Source organism: Erythrolamprus reginae, chromosome 1 (assembly GCF_031021105.1).
Source record: "Erythrolamprus reginae isolate rEryReg1 chromosome 1, rEryReg1.hap1, whole genome shotgun sequence".
Classification (NCBI taxonomy): domain Eukaryota; kingdom Metazoa; phylum Chordata; class Lepidosauria; order Squamata; family Dipsadidae; genus Erythrolamprus; species Erythrolamprus reginae.
In genome coordinates, this window is record NC_091950.1 from 281,345,502 (window position 1) to 281,364,525 (window position 19,024).

General features: G+C 39.4%; 1 protein-coding gene across 3 annotated transcripts in view; it reads left to right on the forward strand.

Moving 5' to 3' along the window:
* Positions 1 to 17,611, forward strand: part of MEI4 (meiotic double-stranded break formation protein 4) — a 64,902-nt gene extending 47,291 nt beyond the window's left edge. For all 3 annotated transcript variants that reach the window (XM_070733111.1, XM_070733112.1, XM_070733113.1), the window contains one exon: positions 17,249 to 17,611. In XM_070733111.1, the coding sequence (XP_070589212.1) occupies positions 17,249 to 17,506 (258 nt within the window). In that variant the 3' untranslated portion in view covers positions 17,507 to 17,611. The remainder of the gene's footprint in view (positions 1 to 17,248) is intronic.
* The last annotated feature ends 1,413 nt before the right edge of the window (positions 17,612 to 19,024 follow it).

Here is a 19,024-nt window from a genome sequence, read left to right on the forward strand (position 1 = left end):
GCATCTGTTAGGCAGTGGCTTTGATAACAGTATAATGCTATAGATTGTGTTTTGTATATAAAAATTATGAATTTCTTTGAAAATCATGTGTTTATAAAGGCAATATACAAATATGATCTTTTATGTGAATCTGAATCTCTAGTAAGTGAAATTGTGCACACACTTAACTGGGAAATATTTAAAAAAAATTTTGTTGTAGAGTAAATAGGTATGTTCAGTCACGGCTAACTTTGTCACAGTGGAGATGGAAGTAATGCAATTCTCATGTAATGAGTTCCCTAGCATAATCATTTATTTAACAATTCAAACAACACATCATTTGGAGAGAAACTGTTCATACAGGGAATATAATATATTAAACATAGCTCATATTAGGGATAACTAAGTAGAAAAATTTGTTTATTAGAAAACTGGTTATGATAATGCAAATTACCTTTAAGGAATAACCTGCTGAAAAATAGATGGAATGAAATAATAAACACTCTTCTAACAAATACTCTTGTTAGAAGTACTAATAAATATTCTTCTAACAAAAATCAGATTTAGAGTGACAAGAGTATATCTTTGAACTTTGAAATGTTGCTAAGTACACATGGTAGGATTATGCAATCAATTTAATTCACTCTGTTATGTGAGCTTGAGTTATGGGTATGTTACTGTATTTGGTTGTTAACATTGGTTTTGGAGTCAGTGAATTGTACTTCACCAAATTCTTATCTGTGGGTACTCACTAAAGAAAATGATAATTTTATATTTTTTTTACAAATATCAGTTCAGGTATTTTTCTCTGGCAAATTCTTACTTTCTCCAGATTTTTCTTCTTTATAATGCCACTTATGGATGAAAATTAGTATTAGTATGAGCCAGATTTTCCTTTGCAGAAATATTTGGGATACTGTTGCTCTACTGATTCAGAATGATGAACACATGGGTGACACAATAATCTAAAGTATATTTTTTTCATTCCCTAAACAAGATTAAAGACGGAATATTGGCAGATTTTGGTGGTCTGATATCCATAGCCACTTTGTTTTGAGTGAGACATGGTTCCCTTCCCCATCTAAACCCATATAGATTTTGAAGGATTATTATGTGTGTGTACATTTTGTCTATAGAAATATCTATGTCTATAAGCAAACTATTCCTGAATTGCAAGTAGCATCAGATCCTCAAATCACTGAGGAAAATTATTTCCAGTGTTGAAGGATTATCTCTCAGCTGCCCTCAGTCCGCTAGGAGAAGGGCGACCTATAAATCTAATAAAATAAATAAATTAAACAAATAAATAAAAAGAACAACAACAAAGATAATGCATTTCTGTATTCCCCCATCAAATTTTCATGGAATATATGTGTAGTTCAAAAGAAAATGGGCCTCCCAAAATATTAAACTTTGTCTCAAAGTCTAAGTGAAATTAATATATATAATTATTTATTTCCTTAATAAAACTTTATGAACATTTAATAAAACATTATTCTCAATGTACAATGCATATAAACAGATAATTATTAGTTTTATGGCAATCTGAATGAATATTATACATAATGTTTAATTTTTGTATAATTATGGTTTAACCAGTTTTAGGAAATGTGTAGTTTTACCTTCGAATCCAAGGGTGTTATGTTTGATCAGTATAAATGGTATTTTAAATTTTAAGTGGAATGCTGTCTGTGTGATAACCTATTGATCCTCTATTCTTCTACCCTGAATGTTATGGTTTATGATTGAACAACTAAATTAAACTTGACTTGGTTTGACATTTATACTTCACCATCTCAAAAAAAGTGCAGCTCAAATACTGAACTCTTGATAGAAGAAATGATGATGTTAAAATACAAAGCTCTTTTGTACCTACCGTGTTTCCCCGATAGTAAGACCCCCCCGATTGTAAGACATATGGGGGGTTTCAGGGGGGTCGGCTTATATAAGCCATACCCCGAAAGTAAGACATATGTCTTACTTTCGGGGAAACACGGTATAAACGGTATTGCGGGGGGGGGGCGATGACATTGCTTCCAAGCTCCCCGCGCGCCCCTCGCCTTCGCTCGCCGCGGCCTCTTCCACCGCCTCTTCCCCTGCCGAAGCTCAGCTGCAAGCGGCCAGCGAGGCCGCTTGCAGCTTCGCTCGCCTTCCAAGCTCCCCGCGCGCCTTCGCATTCTCCCCGCGCGCCTTCGCCTTCCAAGCTCCCCGCGCGCATTGCTTCCAAGCTCCCCGCGCGCCTTCGCTCGCCTTCGCTCGCCACCGCCTCTTCCCCTGCCGAAGCTCAGCTGCAAGCGGCCAGCGAGGCCGATCGGCTCCGAGGCGAGCGGCCGGAGCTGCGCCCTCCTTCGCCCGCCTCCTTTCCGCTCGCCTCGGAGCCGAGCGGCCTCGCTGGCCGCTTGCAGCTGAGCCTCGGCAGGGGAAGAGGCGGTGGCGTCGCGGCGAGCGAAGGCGAGGGGCGCGCAGGGAGCTGCGCCCTCCTTCACCAGCCTCCTTTCCGGCAGCTCCCTGCGCGCCCCTCGCCTTCGCTCGCCGCGGCGCCACCGCCTCTTCCCCTGCCGAGGCTCAGCTGCAAGCGGCTCCGAGGCGAGCGGAAAGGAGGCGGGCGAAGGAGGGCGCAGCTCCGGCCGCTCGCCTCGGAGCCGAGCGGCCTCGCTGGCCGCTTGCAGCTGAGCCTCGGCAGGGGAAGAGGCGGTGGCGCCGCGGCGAGCGAAGGCGAGGGGCGCGCAGGGAGCTGCGCCCTCCTTCACCAGCCTCCTTTCCGGCAGCTCCCTGCGCGCCCCTCGCCTTCGCTCGCCGCGGCGCCACTGCCTCTTCCCCTGCCGAGGCTCAGCTGCAAGCGGCCAGCGAGGCCGCTCGGCTCCGAGGCGAGCGGCCGGAGCTGCGCCCTCCTTCGCCCGCCTCCTTTCCGCTCGCCTCGGAGCCGCTTGCAGCTGAGCCTCGGCAGGGGAAGAGGCGGTGGCGCCGCGGCGAGCGAAGGCGAGGGGCGCGCAGGGAACTGCCGGAAAGGAGGCGGCCGAAGGAGGGCACAGCGGCGGCCGCTCACCCTTTTTGACTGCCCATCCACCCCTTGACCTGCCTTTAGCCAGCCAGCCGAGCGTCCGTGTCGCCGCGGAGTTGGCCTCCCCTGCCGAGAAACATTGCCGGGAGCGGCGAGGGGATGCTCCCCGCAACCCGCCGAACGTCGAGGTCGGCGCCCGCCTCCTTTCCGGCAGCTCCCCGCGCCCGAAGACGAGCCGGCCCCGGTGCCCGGGACAATGTAAGACATACCCCCAAAGTAAGACACAGTGGGGCTTTTGGGGGTAAAAAGATAGTAAGACACTGCCTTACTATCGGGGAAACACGGTATGTCAGTTTTAGCAAGCAAATAATCCTAACTTTCTATATATTCTTATATATGGAGTTTATACATGTTTCAATTTGCTTGCTAGATTTTAAATTATAAATCTAGACTCAAACGAAAGTATCAAATTATTTTTAAATACAGTTTTGCTTCATTCAGAATTAAGTAGACACTGTACATTAAAAACACCATATGAACATGTCTCAGAAAAACAAGAAAGTGCAAGATTGGATATAAATGGTCCTTTATAACCTCTATAGATCTAAACATGGTTTAGGATTGGTTATAGATCACAATGTAAAACCATGATATATTTGGGTTTACAAATTATAAGTTCATATAAGATTCATCAGGCAAACATAGGCTTTAGAGCTATTAAACTTTCAAAAGTTGGATAAGAAACCAGAAGTAAATACTATGTTTCCCCAAAAATAAGACATGTCCCCATAATTAGGCCAATTAGCATTTTCAGATCATGATCTGAAATAAGCCCCCCCCCCCCAACTACTTTCCGGGAAAGAGTGTGGACATGACAGGAGCTGCTCTTTTTGTAGCAGGCACTCTTTTTGCCAGGAGAGCAAGAGTGAGACTAAGTGAGAGGTGGGTGCATACACACACACACCACGTGGGACTAGCTTGGCTCCTCTGGCCTCTGCCTACGGCAATTTGAAATGCACTCCTGCCTGGGAGAAAGAGGAGATGAGCATGGCAGGAGCATGTTTTAAAATGCTGCCGGATGTGTGCATGTACCTGCAAGTGAGAGGCAGATGTGCACACACCCCACAGGAGTCGCTTGGCTCCTCTTGACTCTGCCTATTGCAATTTGAAACTTGCTCCTGCCTGCGAGGAAGAGGAGGTGAGCATCGATCCCTACCTCACTGCTTCCTCGCAGGCAGGAGCGTGTTTCAAAACACTGCCGGAGGTGTATGCGTACCCAACTCTCACTTGCTATCTCTCTCCCTCTCCCCCCACTCTCTACCGGCCAAAAGTGTGCGCACTGCAGAAACAGCAGCTCCCAGTCTGGAGAGCAAGCGAGAGGTGTGCGCGCGCACACTACGGGGGACTGGCTCAGGTCCTCTGGGCTGCTCTGGCAGCATTTTGAAACACGCTCCTGCCTGTGAGGAGGTGGCGAAGCCAGTCGGTTACAGTGAGCCCACAAGCGCAGGACTTGAGCAGTAGATGTGTGCATCCAGGCAATCCCTGTCACCGCTCCTTCGGCTCTGCCTCCTGCCACCACCTCACTCACTTGCTGGCTTGGGCTACTCATCCACCACCTGCCCTCCCCACATCCTTCAGACAAAGGATGGAGGAGAGGAGGATGCATGGGAATCTTCTGCAAGAACAGCCACCTGTTCCTTGGTGGTGTGTCCATTGACCCTCCCCAGCCTCTGGCTCTCGAGTGAAGCAGGAGGGGGAAGAAACCTTTGCGGGCTGCCTGAGGCCTTTCCTCCTTCTTCCCCTCCTCTCTCTCTCTCACAGGAATCTTTTGGCTGCACACACAAAACCTTTCTCTTCCAAACTCCACCAAAAACTAATCTTTGTGAGACTCATCGCTCCTGTGCAGTCTCTTGTAAAGGGAAAGATTTCTTGAGTTTAGCATACATCCAAAAGGTTCCTTCTCCTGGTGTTGTATCTTAAGTGCACTTCTTCTCTCTCCCCCCCCCTCCAAGAGAGAGAGGGGGGCATTTGGAAGAGACAAGGAAGCGCATGCCCGGCTGCTTCTGCTGATGAGCCTGGCTAGACGTTTGGCTGTCAGCTCGGCTTCCTTAGGCAGCCTGCGAGAGTTTCTTCCCCCTCCCACTTTGCTCAAGAACCGGAGGTGGAGAGGAATCAGTGGACACAACCTCAAGGAATGCGATAGAACTACAAGTCCATGAGACTGTTGTGGCGGGCCAGCTACTCGGCCAGCGCAAAGAATAGGGAGAGGAGGTGGCGGCGATGAGACATTCACTCCCACACTTGCCACTTACTCCACCCCCAAAATAATAAGCTCTCCCTTCCCGATAATAAGGCCAAGGCCATATTTCGGGGTTCAAAAAAATATAAGGCCCTATCTTATTTTCGGGGAAACACAGTACCAGTAACCGGCAAAAATGTTGCAAATTGTAGTCAGGACACTGAAAACAGCCATAAAGTTGAATCAGTTACCACGAAACAAAAATGTGATCACATGACCTTGGGATAAATGCAGTCATTGTAATTCTGAAAATGGGTTATGAATGGTTGTTAAGTGACTGAATTAATATATGTGAATGACTACCTCTAATGTGTCTTTTGCAGTATGTACAGCCTATCCAAATCAATAAAGACACTAAATACAACAAAATTAAAAGTTTTTTAAAATATGGATAATAAAAAAGAATAAAAATGACAATATCAAATGTGTCCTTCAGGATCCAATGCCCACTGGGATACTGCTGCTTTAATTTCTTTTTAAAATCCTCTACTTGTACAATGAAAGGTTCTCTGCACTTCCAGGGGGAAAATATTGCATAGAATGGAGGCTGCCAGCAGGAGAGAACCATAGCAAGTAATCTCAAATGTATTGAACTGAATGGGAAGCTTCAATTTTAACAAGTTGTTACCTGATGTATGCCAATGTTGCGTCATTGAGGTGATGTTCAACAGTTTGAATTAGAAATTTTAAGGGATACTAAAGCTGAAGCTAGTTAAATGCAGATCTTGGACTCCAGAAAAGTAGATTTTAATATACTAAGAAAATGATAAATAGGACATGGGAAGAAACCAATGAGAAAAGAAGCTTAAGGCTAATTAGAGTTCCTTTAAAAAGATAAAAGCATAATTGCAAGCAATCCAAATGAGAAAAAAATGGAGGAAAGCAGAAGAAGCCAATGTAAATGCACAAAATGTTTTTTAAAGATCTGAAAACAAAAGTAGACATATTATACAGAAGATGAAAAGAAAGTCGTCATCAAAGAAGTAGCCTGAAACTGTAGAGAGCAGATTTAGAAAGTTAATGTTCCAAATGATGTGAAAGTAATGAAGGAAATCTAAGTCTCCTTTAGATAAGTCAAAATAAATGGAGAAGAAGAAAATATATTGGCTCCTCAACCAAGAGAGAAAAACACTAACAAAGAAAGGGCAAATCTACTCAGTCTCTACTTTGCTTCAGTCTTCTTCAACATTATAGTTTACAGTCTTTCAGAAAACTATAAATAGCAGAATTGTTCTTCACAGGTTCCAGATTCCAGATTGAAAATTTGACATGGTATTTTGTTTGAGAAAATCCTGGAGAATTGGCAGAGTAATTTCTGTAAATGGAAGAAAATATCATCCCTTTCTTCCAACTGTTTATATTGTCAAGGCTATAGTTTTTCCAGTTGTAATACAGTATATGCCAGTGATGGTGAACCTATGGCATAGATGCCGCAGGAAGCACGCAGAGCCATATCTGCTGGCACATGAGCCATTGCCTTAGCTCAGCTCCAAAGTGCATTTAGAAGCCTTTGGAACCTGGGGAACGCGAAACACAAGCCTACTGGGCCCACTGGAAGTTGGGAAACAGGCCTCCGGGGGGGGCAGGAGAAGCTGTTTTTGCCCTCCCCAGGCATTGAATTATGGGTCACGCATGTACGATAGCACATGCACATGACCTTTTGGCCAAGGAAAAAAAGGTTTGCCATCACTGGTATATATTATAAAAGCTGAACCATCAGTAAAACTCAAGAAATACTGATGTCTTTGAACTATGGTGCTAAGGAAATTGCGGTTCAGTAACTTGAACCACAAGAAAAAGTAAGTTACTTGATAATTATATTAATATTGAATAATGTTGGAAGCACTAAAAGTGAAGTTAATCTTTAATTGCTTTAGATAAACAAAGTGAAACACAAATTGTTGGAGATAAAACTGATAAGAAGAAATCCCAGATAATTAAAAAACAGGCTGAGGTGGCTAGATCATATGACTCTTGGAGTATTATTGTTAAAGTTAGCCACATAGCCATACATTAAGACTGGATTTGCCATTTTTGTCCACCTATCAGTTCCTTCCTAAGGATCTGGAATATCATCATCCAACCTTCAATTACCATTCTTACTAATAATGCATTATTTAATGCAATACTTATTGAAAGATGCATAGCATAAGTCCTTCTCTTGGGATGGGAAAGGATTGCATAAGAATTTGATTGAGAAAGACTGAATTTGCAAATTTTGTTTAGCTATAAATAATAGTTTTCTTAAGATGGAAAAATCAAGTACAGTGATCCCTCTATTATCGCGAGGGTTCCGTTCCAAGACCCCTCGCGATAATCGATTTTTCGCGATGTAGGGTTGCGGAAGTAAAAACACCATCTGCGCATGCACGCCCTTTTTTTTCTATGGCTGCGCATGCGTAGATGGTGGAGTTTGCGTTCCCCGCCGCCCACGCAAAAGGGAAACCCCGATTCGGCTCCTCGCTGCTGCTGCGCTACCAAGCAGATCAGCTGCTGGGTGGCCGAAGGAACCTTCCCTGGGTCTTCCCCCTCTTGCTGGCGGGCGGGCGAGCGGCGGGCATCAGCGAGGAGCCGGGGTTTCCCCTTTGCGTGGGTGGCCGGGAAGACAGGTTGGCGGTTCGGGGGGGTGCTGGGAAGCCCCCCAGGCCGGCTGCGACCTTTTAAAACAGCTGTGCCGCTTCCCAGCTGAGTCCTGAACCCAAACGCGGAAGTTCGCCTTTGGCGTTTGGCTTCAGGACTCAGCTGGGAAGCGGCGCGGCTGTTTTAAAAGGTCGCAGCCGGCCTGGGGGGCTTCCCAGCACCCCCCCCAAATCCGGGTTGGGGGTTCGGGGGGGTGCTGGGAAGCCCCCCAGGCCGGCTGCGACCTTTTAAAACAGCCGCGCCGCTTCCCAGCTGAGTCCTGAAGCCAAACACGGAAGTTCGCCTTTGGCGTTTGGCTTCAGGACTCAGCTGGGAAGCGGCGCGGCTGTTTTAAAAGGTCGCAGCCGGCCTGGGGGGCTTCCCAGCACCCCCCCCGAACCCGGGTTGGGGGTTCAGGGGGGTGCTGGGAAGCCCCCCAGGCCGGCTGCGACCTTTTAAAACAGCCGCGCCGCTTCCCAGCTGACTCCCGAAGCCAAACGCGGAAGTGTTTTTTTTAATTAATTTTTTTAAAAAATCACGATATAGCGTTTCGCGAAGATCGAGATCGCGAAACTCGAGGGATCACTGTATTCTTGACAGCGATAACAAATAACAAAATATTTGAAATGCTATATTGGATCAAACTAAGGAGCATATATTTAATGTAATCTTTCAACAGTAGCCAATTGATTATTATAAAATTTCATAAAAGGAATCACCAACCTTTTTAGACTGATAGGCATACCTGTATTTGGAATTTTGAGGATAAGATATAGGTGTACTCACAAAATGGCTTTTAAAAAACCTTACTTATTCCTAAAAATAGCTATTTTGGGACAGAACCCAGTTAGAAATTACCAGTTTACCTTAATGTTTTCATATATATGCATAAGTGGTTTTTCAAGTCAGCAGAGATTTTGCATGAGTAGCAGAAACTTTGTGTCAGGCCTTTGTTCAGTAACAATTGGAATTAGAACTTTAATCTACTTTCAACCACCTGGAATCTTTTAATAAAGAAAATATCAGGACGACAGGAAGCTTAAATATTAATTTTCACAGGGGCTGTTTTCATTTCTATCTGTTCAATGGGCTGATTAATCATACCTTCTTTTCAGCATTCTTGAATGGACTCCAAATGTTCAACTATAAATATATGGGTGTGCTGCATATGCCGTTCCTGTAACATTATTGCTGTGTAATTCAAACTCTTGTGTCAAAAAGTAGGTTAATTGTTCTCCACAAAGGGATAATACTGTACATGTAAAATTGCTTGAATGTTGTTTCATTTTAAAATGGCTTCCAATGCTTTAATTTAAACCAGCAAATTTTAACAAATAAATAGTGTCTGGCAATGTAACTGTAAATAAAGTGAACTTACTAATGTGATTTTGTTTTAAAATTATATTTGTTTTATAGTTTCCATGTTTTATTTCAAGACATAGGCTGGTAAACCTTATAGCTGATTTTCTTTTCTTGTAGGAGCTACGAGATATTGTAGCTACAAGATATTCTAGTTATCCTATTTGGAGTAAATTTCATATAAGTTTACTTCATGTTATCTATCATCTTTTATACTTATCTGTTCAATTGTCTTTGTTATGGAAAAGTGAACAGCCATTCTCTACCAGAAATTTAAGATGTACACTAAGAGTTAAATTGAAAGCCCTAGTTTCAGGGCAGAAATGTCCAAGAGCCACCCAGCTTCAATGCTAAAAGGCTCAATGAAAATGTCTGATAATCTATGAGAATTAAATTGCAGTGAATATAGGAAAAGACTGTAACTTCATAACAACAGAAGGCAATTAACTGTTTCAAATAATAAAATTTCTATAAAAGAGATAAGGAGTATGATGTAACTCAAATAAGACCCCCACGTTAGGAATTATATTGTGATGATAAGAGTGACCAAAAAAAAATTCTGCTTAAAATCACACCTCCAGGTAGCTGTCCAGCAGATCTTTTTAAGTGACTCCTACTGTGCTAGGGAAAGATGAATTTTAAGAATATCTACCGGGCCATAGAGTCAGAATTGAAAACCAACTGCTCAAGTCACATCAAAGTGGTATTAGGTGATTAGCTGAGACAAGTTTTCTTTTTTATTTTCTGTTGTTTATTTTATTATTCTATGATTTTACTTCTGTTTTGTTTGCACTTTTCATTTCTTCCTTTTTATTGTAAGTGGCGTAGTAGAGTAGCGCCCTCGTGAGATAAATGACAAATAAATTTAGATAGGTGGCAAATAAATTTAACAAACAAACAAACAAAAAAGACCCTGAAAACCCCTAAGGCGATAAGCAGAATCCCCCAGACTGTTAATCCAACCACTTATAGGTCTCTAGACCTAACTCTATTGGACAGGTTTTTTATCCAAGAGATGGTGGGGCTGTTATCACTGAGAGTTTAGACTGGGCTGATTATATGCATTCTTTTCAATGAGGTTTCAGGCTCAAACATATATTGAGACAGAATTGGTTGCACTTGTTTATGACTTTGAGGAGAACTGACACAATCAACCATTTTGGTGATTTAGTTTTATAGAGGCTTTCCATCCTGCTGGCTTAAGTACAATGATTGATTGAAGAACCTGGTATTTTGATGGCTTAGCTTTTTTTGTGGTTGAATTCATTCAATTTTGGCAATAGGGAAGAGATTGCATCTGAATTCTACACTTATTTAACTTTAGCATGAGGTCTCTGGGTAAGGTCATCTGTCAGTTGGAGTCAACTATTCCTTATTTGACTTCATTTTCATTTCAATTCATTTTCAGCGTGTTAGATTGTCTTTATAGAAAGGGAAAACTGTTCAAAGCATTTGCTTCATTGATATTCAAGAAAAGCAAACTGATACCTTTCAATAAAATAATACATTTAATTAATTAAAAAGCATGTTGAAATGATGGCTGAAAAATATACTGCATGCATAATTGATTAATCAAGATATTTATGGTTTCCTCATATTACTACTTTAATTTGATATGGCAAATCATTTTCATTGATCTGTTAGAAACAAAGAAAATCAGACCTGTCTCCTGTGAAGCAATATGATTTTTTTTCTTGCTTAATGAATGCTTTGTATCCTGACCAGTGGTATCAAACTCAAGGCACAGGGGACAGATCGGCCTGCAGGGTGCTTAGATTTGGCCCATGAGGCCGCCCTGAAAACAGCAAAGCACTAGCCTGCGGTGCCTTTGCCAGCAAAACGTTTTTGCTGGCAGACGGTTGCAGGAGGCCATCGCAGCCAGAAACCGATTGGGAGCCTGTTTTCGCTGGCAAAGTGCTTGGGCCACTACAGGCATTCCCAGCATGAGTGATGTCAAGCTTTATTCTCACTTTTATTTAAACATGTACATATTGCATTAATCTGCAACCATTGCTGTTTACCGATCAGCCATTCCAATCTAGTTCTACTAACTCTTCCATCTTTCTCATATAGCTGTTCCATTCTCATTACCCCTTTACTATTTAATATTTTAATGATTCTAATTAAATTAGCCTCATCCCCTATATTCAGTGCATGCAACGTTGATAGCTTGGATAACTTTATTCCACTTGTCCTCTGCCATTTAAGCCATATTTCTAAACATGCTTTAAAAGAATCACTTAGGGTACTGATTTCAATTCTATTCCAACTTTTAAATAGTAATTCTTTATTATTAATATTATTAATTTCTCTTTCTAATTCTACCCATTTCTTTTCCCCCCATAACTGTAGCTCGATTAACCTTTCAATTTGAAATGCATTTCTATATATTACTAGAGATGGGCTTCCCCAACCTCCTTCTTTTTCTTGTGCATACTGCCAATGCTTCCTTATTCTAGATTTTTTCTCTCCTTCAATCCAAAAGTTTAGTCTATTATCCCATTCTCTTAATTTTGCCTCAGGAAAACTGCCCGGTAAAACTTGAAACAAATACATCATCTTTGGTATTATCATCATCTTAAGGGCCCTTATCTTAGCCATTCTTCCTAATTTTTTTCCCTTCCAATTTTTGATCTGCTTCTGGATTTTTTTCCATATTAAGTTATAATTGGCCGTTGTTATTTTGGATGGGTTTTTAAATAACCAAATTCCCAAATATTTCATTTTTTTACAACCTAATTTCAATCCTGAGATTTTTTGAATTTCAATTTGCTCTTTGGGGCCAGTATTTAAGCATATTATCTCTGATTTTTCTATGTTAACCTTAAGCCCAGATTGATCTTTAAATTCTTGAAGTAATATCATTATTTTTTTCATCATTTCAATTGGGGTTTCAGACATTACTATAGCATCATCTGCAAATAAGTTTAATTTCAATTCAAGTTCCCCTATTTGATAGCCTCTCCATTCCTTATCATTTCTAATTTTATTTGCTAAGGTCTCGATTGCTAATGCAAATAGCATTGGGGATAATGGGCAACCCTGTTTAGTTCCATTTTGAATTTTAATCATTTCTGTTCTATTGCCATTTACTCTAATTTGAGCTACATTATCCTTATATATTGTTTCTATAACTTTACAAAATTTATTTCCCATATTTAAATCTTTACATAGTTGAAATAGGTATTCATGATTAACTTTATCAAAGGCCTTATAAACATCTAATTTTAAAATGCTTAATTTCCTTTTGGTACTGGTAGCATGATGTAGAACATTAATCACGTTTCTTATTGGTTCAAAGATTTTCCTTCCTTTCACAAATCCTTATTGATCTTCTCCAATTATTTTTGGTAATATATTCTCCACCCTATTTGCCAATATTTTCATAAATATTTTGTAGTCCTGATTTAACAAGCTAATAGGGCGATAGGAACTAGGATCCGTTAAATCACGATCTGGTTTTGGGACTGTTATAATTTCTGACATTTTCCACGTCTGTGGAGTTTCAAAAGTTTCCATTACATTATTAAACAATTTCTCCATATACGGTAATAATTCGTTCATATACACTTTATAATATTCAGCTGTAAAACCATCTGGACCAGGAGCTTTAGCAGGTTTCAATCCCTTAATAACTCTAGATATCTCCTCACTTGTAATTTTTGCATTTAACATTTGACTGTCCTCTTTCTTTAATTGCTTTTTAACCTCTGAGGTTTGTGAAACAACATACTCTTTTTTATATAATTCCCCATAAAAGTCTCTCATTATTTTTTCCATTTCTACAGTATTACGTTTTATTAAACCATCCTTATCTTTTAAAGCAGAGATAAAAGATTTCTCTTTTCTTTTTTTTAAATAATGTACCATTTGCTTCATAGATTTCTTGTTCCAGCTTCTAATTCTATGTTTCATAATCATCTTCATTTTATTCCAATTTTCCTCATCAAGTAATTGCAATTGCTTTTTCTTAAATGATAGTAATAAATTCCATTCTCTGTTTCTTGTAATTTTTAAAGTTTCTTGGATTAATTCTATCTCTTTTAATAGATTATTCCTCTTAACATTCCAGGATTTCCTAAGGAAAGCTTCCGTACTAATGCAGTTACCTCTCATCACTGCTTTATGTGTATCCCAGACTATTGTTTCTTTAACCTCACCTGTTGCATTAATACTAAAAAATCCATTGAGTTCCTTTTGTAATTTAGTTCTGCTCTCCTCATTTGCAGAGACAATGGGGTTATACCTCCAAATTCTTTGTTTGTTACAAACCCCTATTTCTAACACAGCTAACATAGGAGCATGATCTGATAGCCAGATGGCTTTCACTTCTGCTTTCTTCAACTTAACCTTATCTGTTTTATTAATTAACATGTAATCTATACAGCTAAATTTATTATGTCTTGCAGAATAGAAAGTGTCTCTTTTAACCACATTTTGATGAAGGTCCATCATATTAATTTTATTTAAATGTAACTTTTTCTTATCCCCCTTCCCTGTTGTTAATTCCAAATTAAAATCACCTGCTAAAACCACTATACCTTCCGCAAAATTATCTAATTTCCGTTTTACATTTATTATAAATTGTTTTGCATTTACGTTAGGGGCATAAATAACCGCTAGAGTTACTAGATTATTTCTTATTTTCCCCTTAATAAATAACATTCTACCATCCTTGTCTCTCTTAATATTGCTTAACTGAAAATCCACTCTTCTATGAACCATTATTGCCACCCCTCTGGATTTGTTCGTTCCTTTCGAATGATAAATTCTTTCCCATTCAATATTTGTTACTAATTTATTTGTTTTTTCCCTTCCCTTATGGGTCTCCGACAAGAATAAAATATCTGCCTTACAGTCTTTAGCCAGCTTCATGATTCTACATCGCTTTTTCTGTGATGAAAGACCATTTACATTGAGAGATAGAAGGCCTAAATCACCCATTTACATAAACTAAATGCATTTCCTCTTTCAACAAAACAGAGCCTACCGGAGAATTGTTTATTTTCCCAAAGAATCCACACCCTTGTGCCCCTCCCCTGACCTTCCCACAGGGGAAGGCAACGGAAAAAAAACCTTCCGTTACTGAGAGGCACTCTTTGATCTACGTTCCCTCTGAAAGCCCTCCCTTCTCCCCCATTTTACAAAACAATAAAAGATTCCCCCCTCCTTCCCTCCTCTCCCTTTATTAACTAGCGTGAACCCCCAACAAGAAATACAAAAGTATGAAAAAAAAAATTAATTAGTTGAAAAACTTAATACCATATTAGCACGACAACTCAGTTCAGTTTATTATTTTTTCTTCTGTCTGGTCACACGAGGCTGATCACGCTTCTCCGATTGCAGTGAGGCCAATTCTCTTTGAAGTTCGGCAATCTTCTCCTCCTTGGTTTGTTCTGACTCGCGAAACGGTTCTGCTGCATCTGGCCGGTCGATCGATGCCTGGGTCTGCATTGCTTCCTCTGGATTTAATCCCAATTGTAAAAGCAGCTTCCTTCCTTCTTCTAATGACTTTGCCTGGAAAAATTTAGTATCTTTAAACACAATAATGGTGGCAGGATATCTCCAAGAAAATTTAATCCCATTTTCATACAGCTGAGAAGAGATCTCTCTTATCTGGTTTCTCATCTTGAGAGTCTCGGCAGATAAATCTTTTAAAACACGTATTGGAAAGGCTTTGTAGCGTAAGTTTAAAATCTGTTTGAGTTCTTTAAAAATCTCTGGAGCTCTTCTTTCTGAAAGAAATCTGATAACAATGTCTTTTGAATCACCCCTGCGGGGTCCAAAAGCCCAATGCGCTCTTTCAAATTCTTGCAACTCACATGTAACTTTGTTCTCAATGAACCACTGGAGGATTTCTTGAATAAGTTGTTTGCCCCCCCCCCAAAATCTTTGGGGAAGCCTCTCAAGCGTATGTTAGCACGACGCTGTCTATCTTCAAGATTTATGATACGAATTTCCTGGCAAGATTTCCCCGCTTCCAGCTTTCCAATCCTTTGGTCTTGAGTTTTTGTTTGTTGTTTCAGTTCCGCCATTCCGGTTCCCAGTGCCGATAAATCTTTTTTCATCTCTTGGAGCAATTTGCCCATATCAGCAAAACCTTTAAGCAACGAGTCCATCTTCTCCTCCAGCTCCACAGCAGACGCCATCTTCGCTTTGTTCTTACTTCTTCACCCAACCGCGTCAAAAAGAGTTATTTACTTCAACTTTTAACTCCTTCTGGTAAAGTTTTTCGACAGTTTATTCAGTTCACTCTCCTCTCAGTCCACTTTTAGTAAGCTAGAGAGGGTAGTTAAGGGTTAACTTTTATTTCTTTTTCTTCATGTGGGAGAGCTTTCCCTTGGTGCGTCAATCCTGGCGACGCATGCGTAGATCGTAGCCTTCTTACGAGAAGAAAATAACTTGGAAAAAATAATAAGGGTAAAGATAAATGAAAGTAAAGGACAAGCCAGTAACATATATAGAATGCTATTGCAGAGGCAAGAAGAGGTAGTTAAAAGTTTAACAAGATGTTGGCAGGATGACTTACAAATAGACGAAAGAGAAATGGAAGAAATAATAGTAAACATATATAAGATTAAAAATACGAGAGTTAAAGAGATGAGAAGAAAAATCTTACATAAGTGGTATTATACACCTGCACAACTTGCATACTTCCAGGGGAAAGAGAAAGGTAAATGCTGGCATGGATGCCAGAAAAAAGGAATCTTTATGCACATGATCTGGGAATGTATAGAAATACAGAAATTCTGGAAGGTAGTCCAGAATGAAATTAATAAAATGTTAAATATTAATTGGATAATTACAAAAGAAACAGCAATCTTAATTAAATATAGGGAACTAGGAGAATCTAAAGAAATTAAAACTGTAGCATTGGAAAGTGCTCAAGCGGTGATAGTATTAGGATGGGAAGACTCTACAAAATGGACACTACAGAATTGGTATTGGTACATGGTGGATTACATACATTTTGAAATTATGGAAATAAGATTAAATAATTTTGATGAGAATAAACTAGAGAAGCTGATGGTGCGATGGAACAAGGTAAAAGATTATATGTTAAGTAGAATCTGTGATGTAAATACGAAAAATAAACTACAATCACTCTTTTAGTAAAAAAAAGCGTTCAAGATAGAGCCAAGGATTAATAGATAGACAAATAATTCAAAAGTCTTTGAATCCTCCTATAGGGGTGGTGGGGGTGATGGGGTGTGTGTGTTGTTTGGTGATGGGCACATGCACTGTGCACTGTTATATGTTTGTTTTTTGTAAACTTATAAAATCAATAAAAATTTATTAAAAAAAAAAAAGAGTGATGTCAAGCTGATCACAGCCCCCCCTGGCCCCCCAAATTCAAACACAACCATGATGTGGCCATCAATTAAATTGATTTTAACACCCCAATCTACGCCATAAATTTTTCTAGAGATTATTTTCAATCTGCAATTGCCTATTATCATTGATTGCAATAGTATTAACAATGTACTACTAATACTAACTAGTAGTACATTGATGAATGACCCATCATAAATTAAGCCACCAATAGATTAAACATTACTTCGCACATGATTTTTCAGTGCATTCTGTACATAATATTAAAAATGTACCATCAAGTATTGCATAATATAATTCCAGCTGGTGGAATGGTGGGATCCAGGAGAATGGCCTTTTTCTGCCTTGGTTCCAACTCTTTGGAATGTTATGTCCCTTGAGGTGAGATCCACCCCCAACTTCTTGGCCTTCTGAAGGAGCCACAAAACCTGGCTTTGCCAATTGACCTGGGGCCCTGATGGGGGCATTCTTCACTGAGATAGTGGGCTAAGAAGAAGATCCCATCCCCACTCCATTGACAGTGAGACGGGCAGCATATATATAAAATAAATAAAATAATGCATGTACAAAATAATCATATATATTTTCCTTTCAAGTTACTGTATACTGTACATTATTTCATACTGACGCTGATATTTATCTTTTTTCCCCCATCCCAGATTCAAGCCAAATACAATGTACAGTATGAAAATATTTTCTTTCTGTGTAACATTTTGGAACAGCTTCTTGTAACACACACAGAGCAAAAAACCAAAACCAGTCTTGGTTATGAAGAAAAAGAGAAGAAAAAGGTTTTGCAGGACATTGATCAAGCTGTCCTCCATCTCTCGGATGAGTTTCCTTTGTTCTGTATTTATTTATGGCGCCTGGGTACACTTTTGAATGCAGCACAAACAGAACTTCAAGGAAGAAACTGATCAGCTTTTGCTAAGAAAGAGGCAGGAAGTAACTAAAATTCTTCACTGAATGAGAATAAAGTTCTGAAGCAAAGGTGTTAATAAATGTTTATTTTATTGGTGTCAGATGCATGATTGGGTGTTTGGCAGTTTCATGATCACTTCAGTTTTTCATGGCTAAAATTTGAGCAACATTTATAATATGTTCCTTTGAATAAAGCAGATTAGCTCTAATGCTGAAAATCAGCTCTGAAATTGTGAATTCAGATATTAAAATATTTAAAATTGTAGTGCAATGAAGGGCACCAATTTAGGAGCCTAATTATGATATTTTTCAGACAACTTAAGTACATAGTTAAGTTTTAGCTTTCTGAATAGTCATCATGATTAGGAACTGTTATTTGTTTTTATTTATTTTGTCCAATACACAATAATACACAATGAAGGTAATAGAGGACACCTTCGAGGAAATAGAATTAGAGAAAGAATAGAAGAGAGAATATAGGATGTAGCTTATACACTATTTTCCCACTCAACGGCTTCCAGGAAAAGGTTCTCAATTATTTTCTATTGGAAAGCACTAAATACATTTCCACAATAAAGAATGGTCACATACTTCATTGTGACAATTAGATATCTGCAATGTATAATTAGACTTAGATATTGTTTACTTTATAAATCAAATGTGTAATCCTTGCTGAAATTTAGGTGTGTATGTGTGTGTATAAATAATATATCACTAATACATCACTACAATATATGTGTGTGAGAGTGTATAGTAGCTGTATAAACTGCAATTTATTCCATTATAATTAATACCGAGTCACCTAAAATGATTGTCCTACAATGGAGAAGGGGGAATGTTAAATAAATATGCAGGCCTCCCTTTTCAAGTTTAATTACTGAATATGGAATTGTTTCCTAAAAAATATTGTAATGAACAATATCAATGTGGATTCAAAGCTGATTTTTTTTCCTATCAAGTATTTTGTTTTTAAATTTCTCAGAATGGTATCTTAATTGACCATAATTAATTATGTCACAATTTGCTTTTTGATGTAAATTCTATTTCTGATTATTCTCCAGCTATCAATTTACTTCCTTTTCAAAACAGATCTCTGGAGAATATTAACTCTTAGCAAAGATGTACAATTCAAGGACTTTTTAAAATTGAAATCGCAACACAAGGTCAAAAGGCTAAAAGTTTTCCCCATTACTTCAAGAAATAAATGATTGGCATAGCTACAATTAGGAAAGATCTACCATTTACAAGTACTGAATAAAAACCCTCTAGTACTTAATAGAAGCATATCACATAGATTTTCCCATTAGGTGAAAAACCCAATGCATCAGCCATTTTTTTGCAACATATAGTAAATTTCTGAATAGCTGGGAATTTTCTTGTTTTTAAAAAAACGTTTCAGGCAAATTACATACATAATATGTACCTTGGCCTTTAGCCATTTCAACAATTAATCAAGATTAATGAGAAAAATTGAAATGGAAAGCATTGTTCTAAAAATAGCTATCTAAAATTAT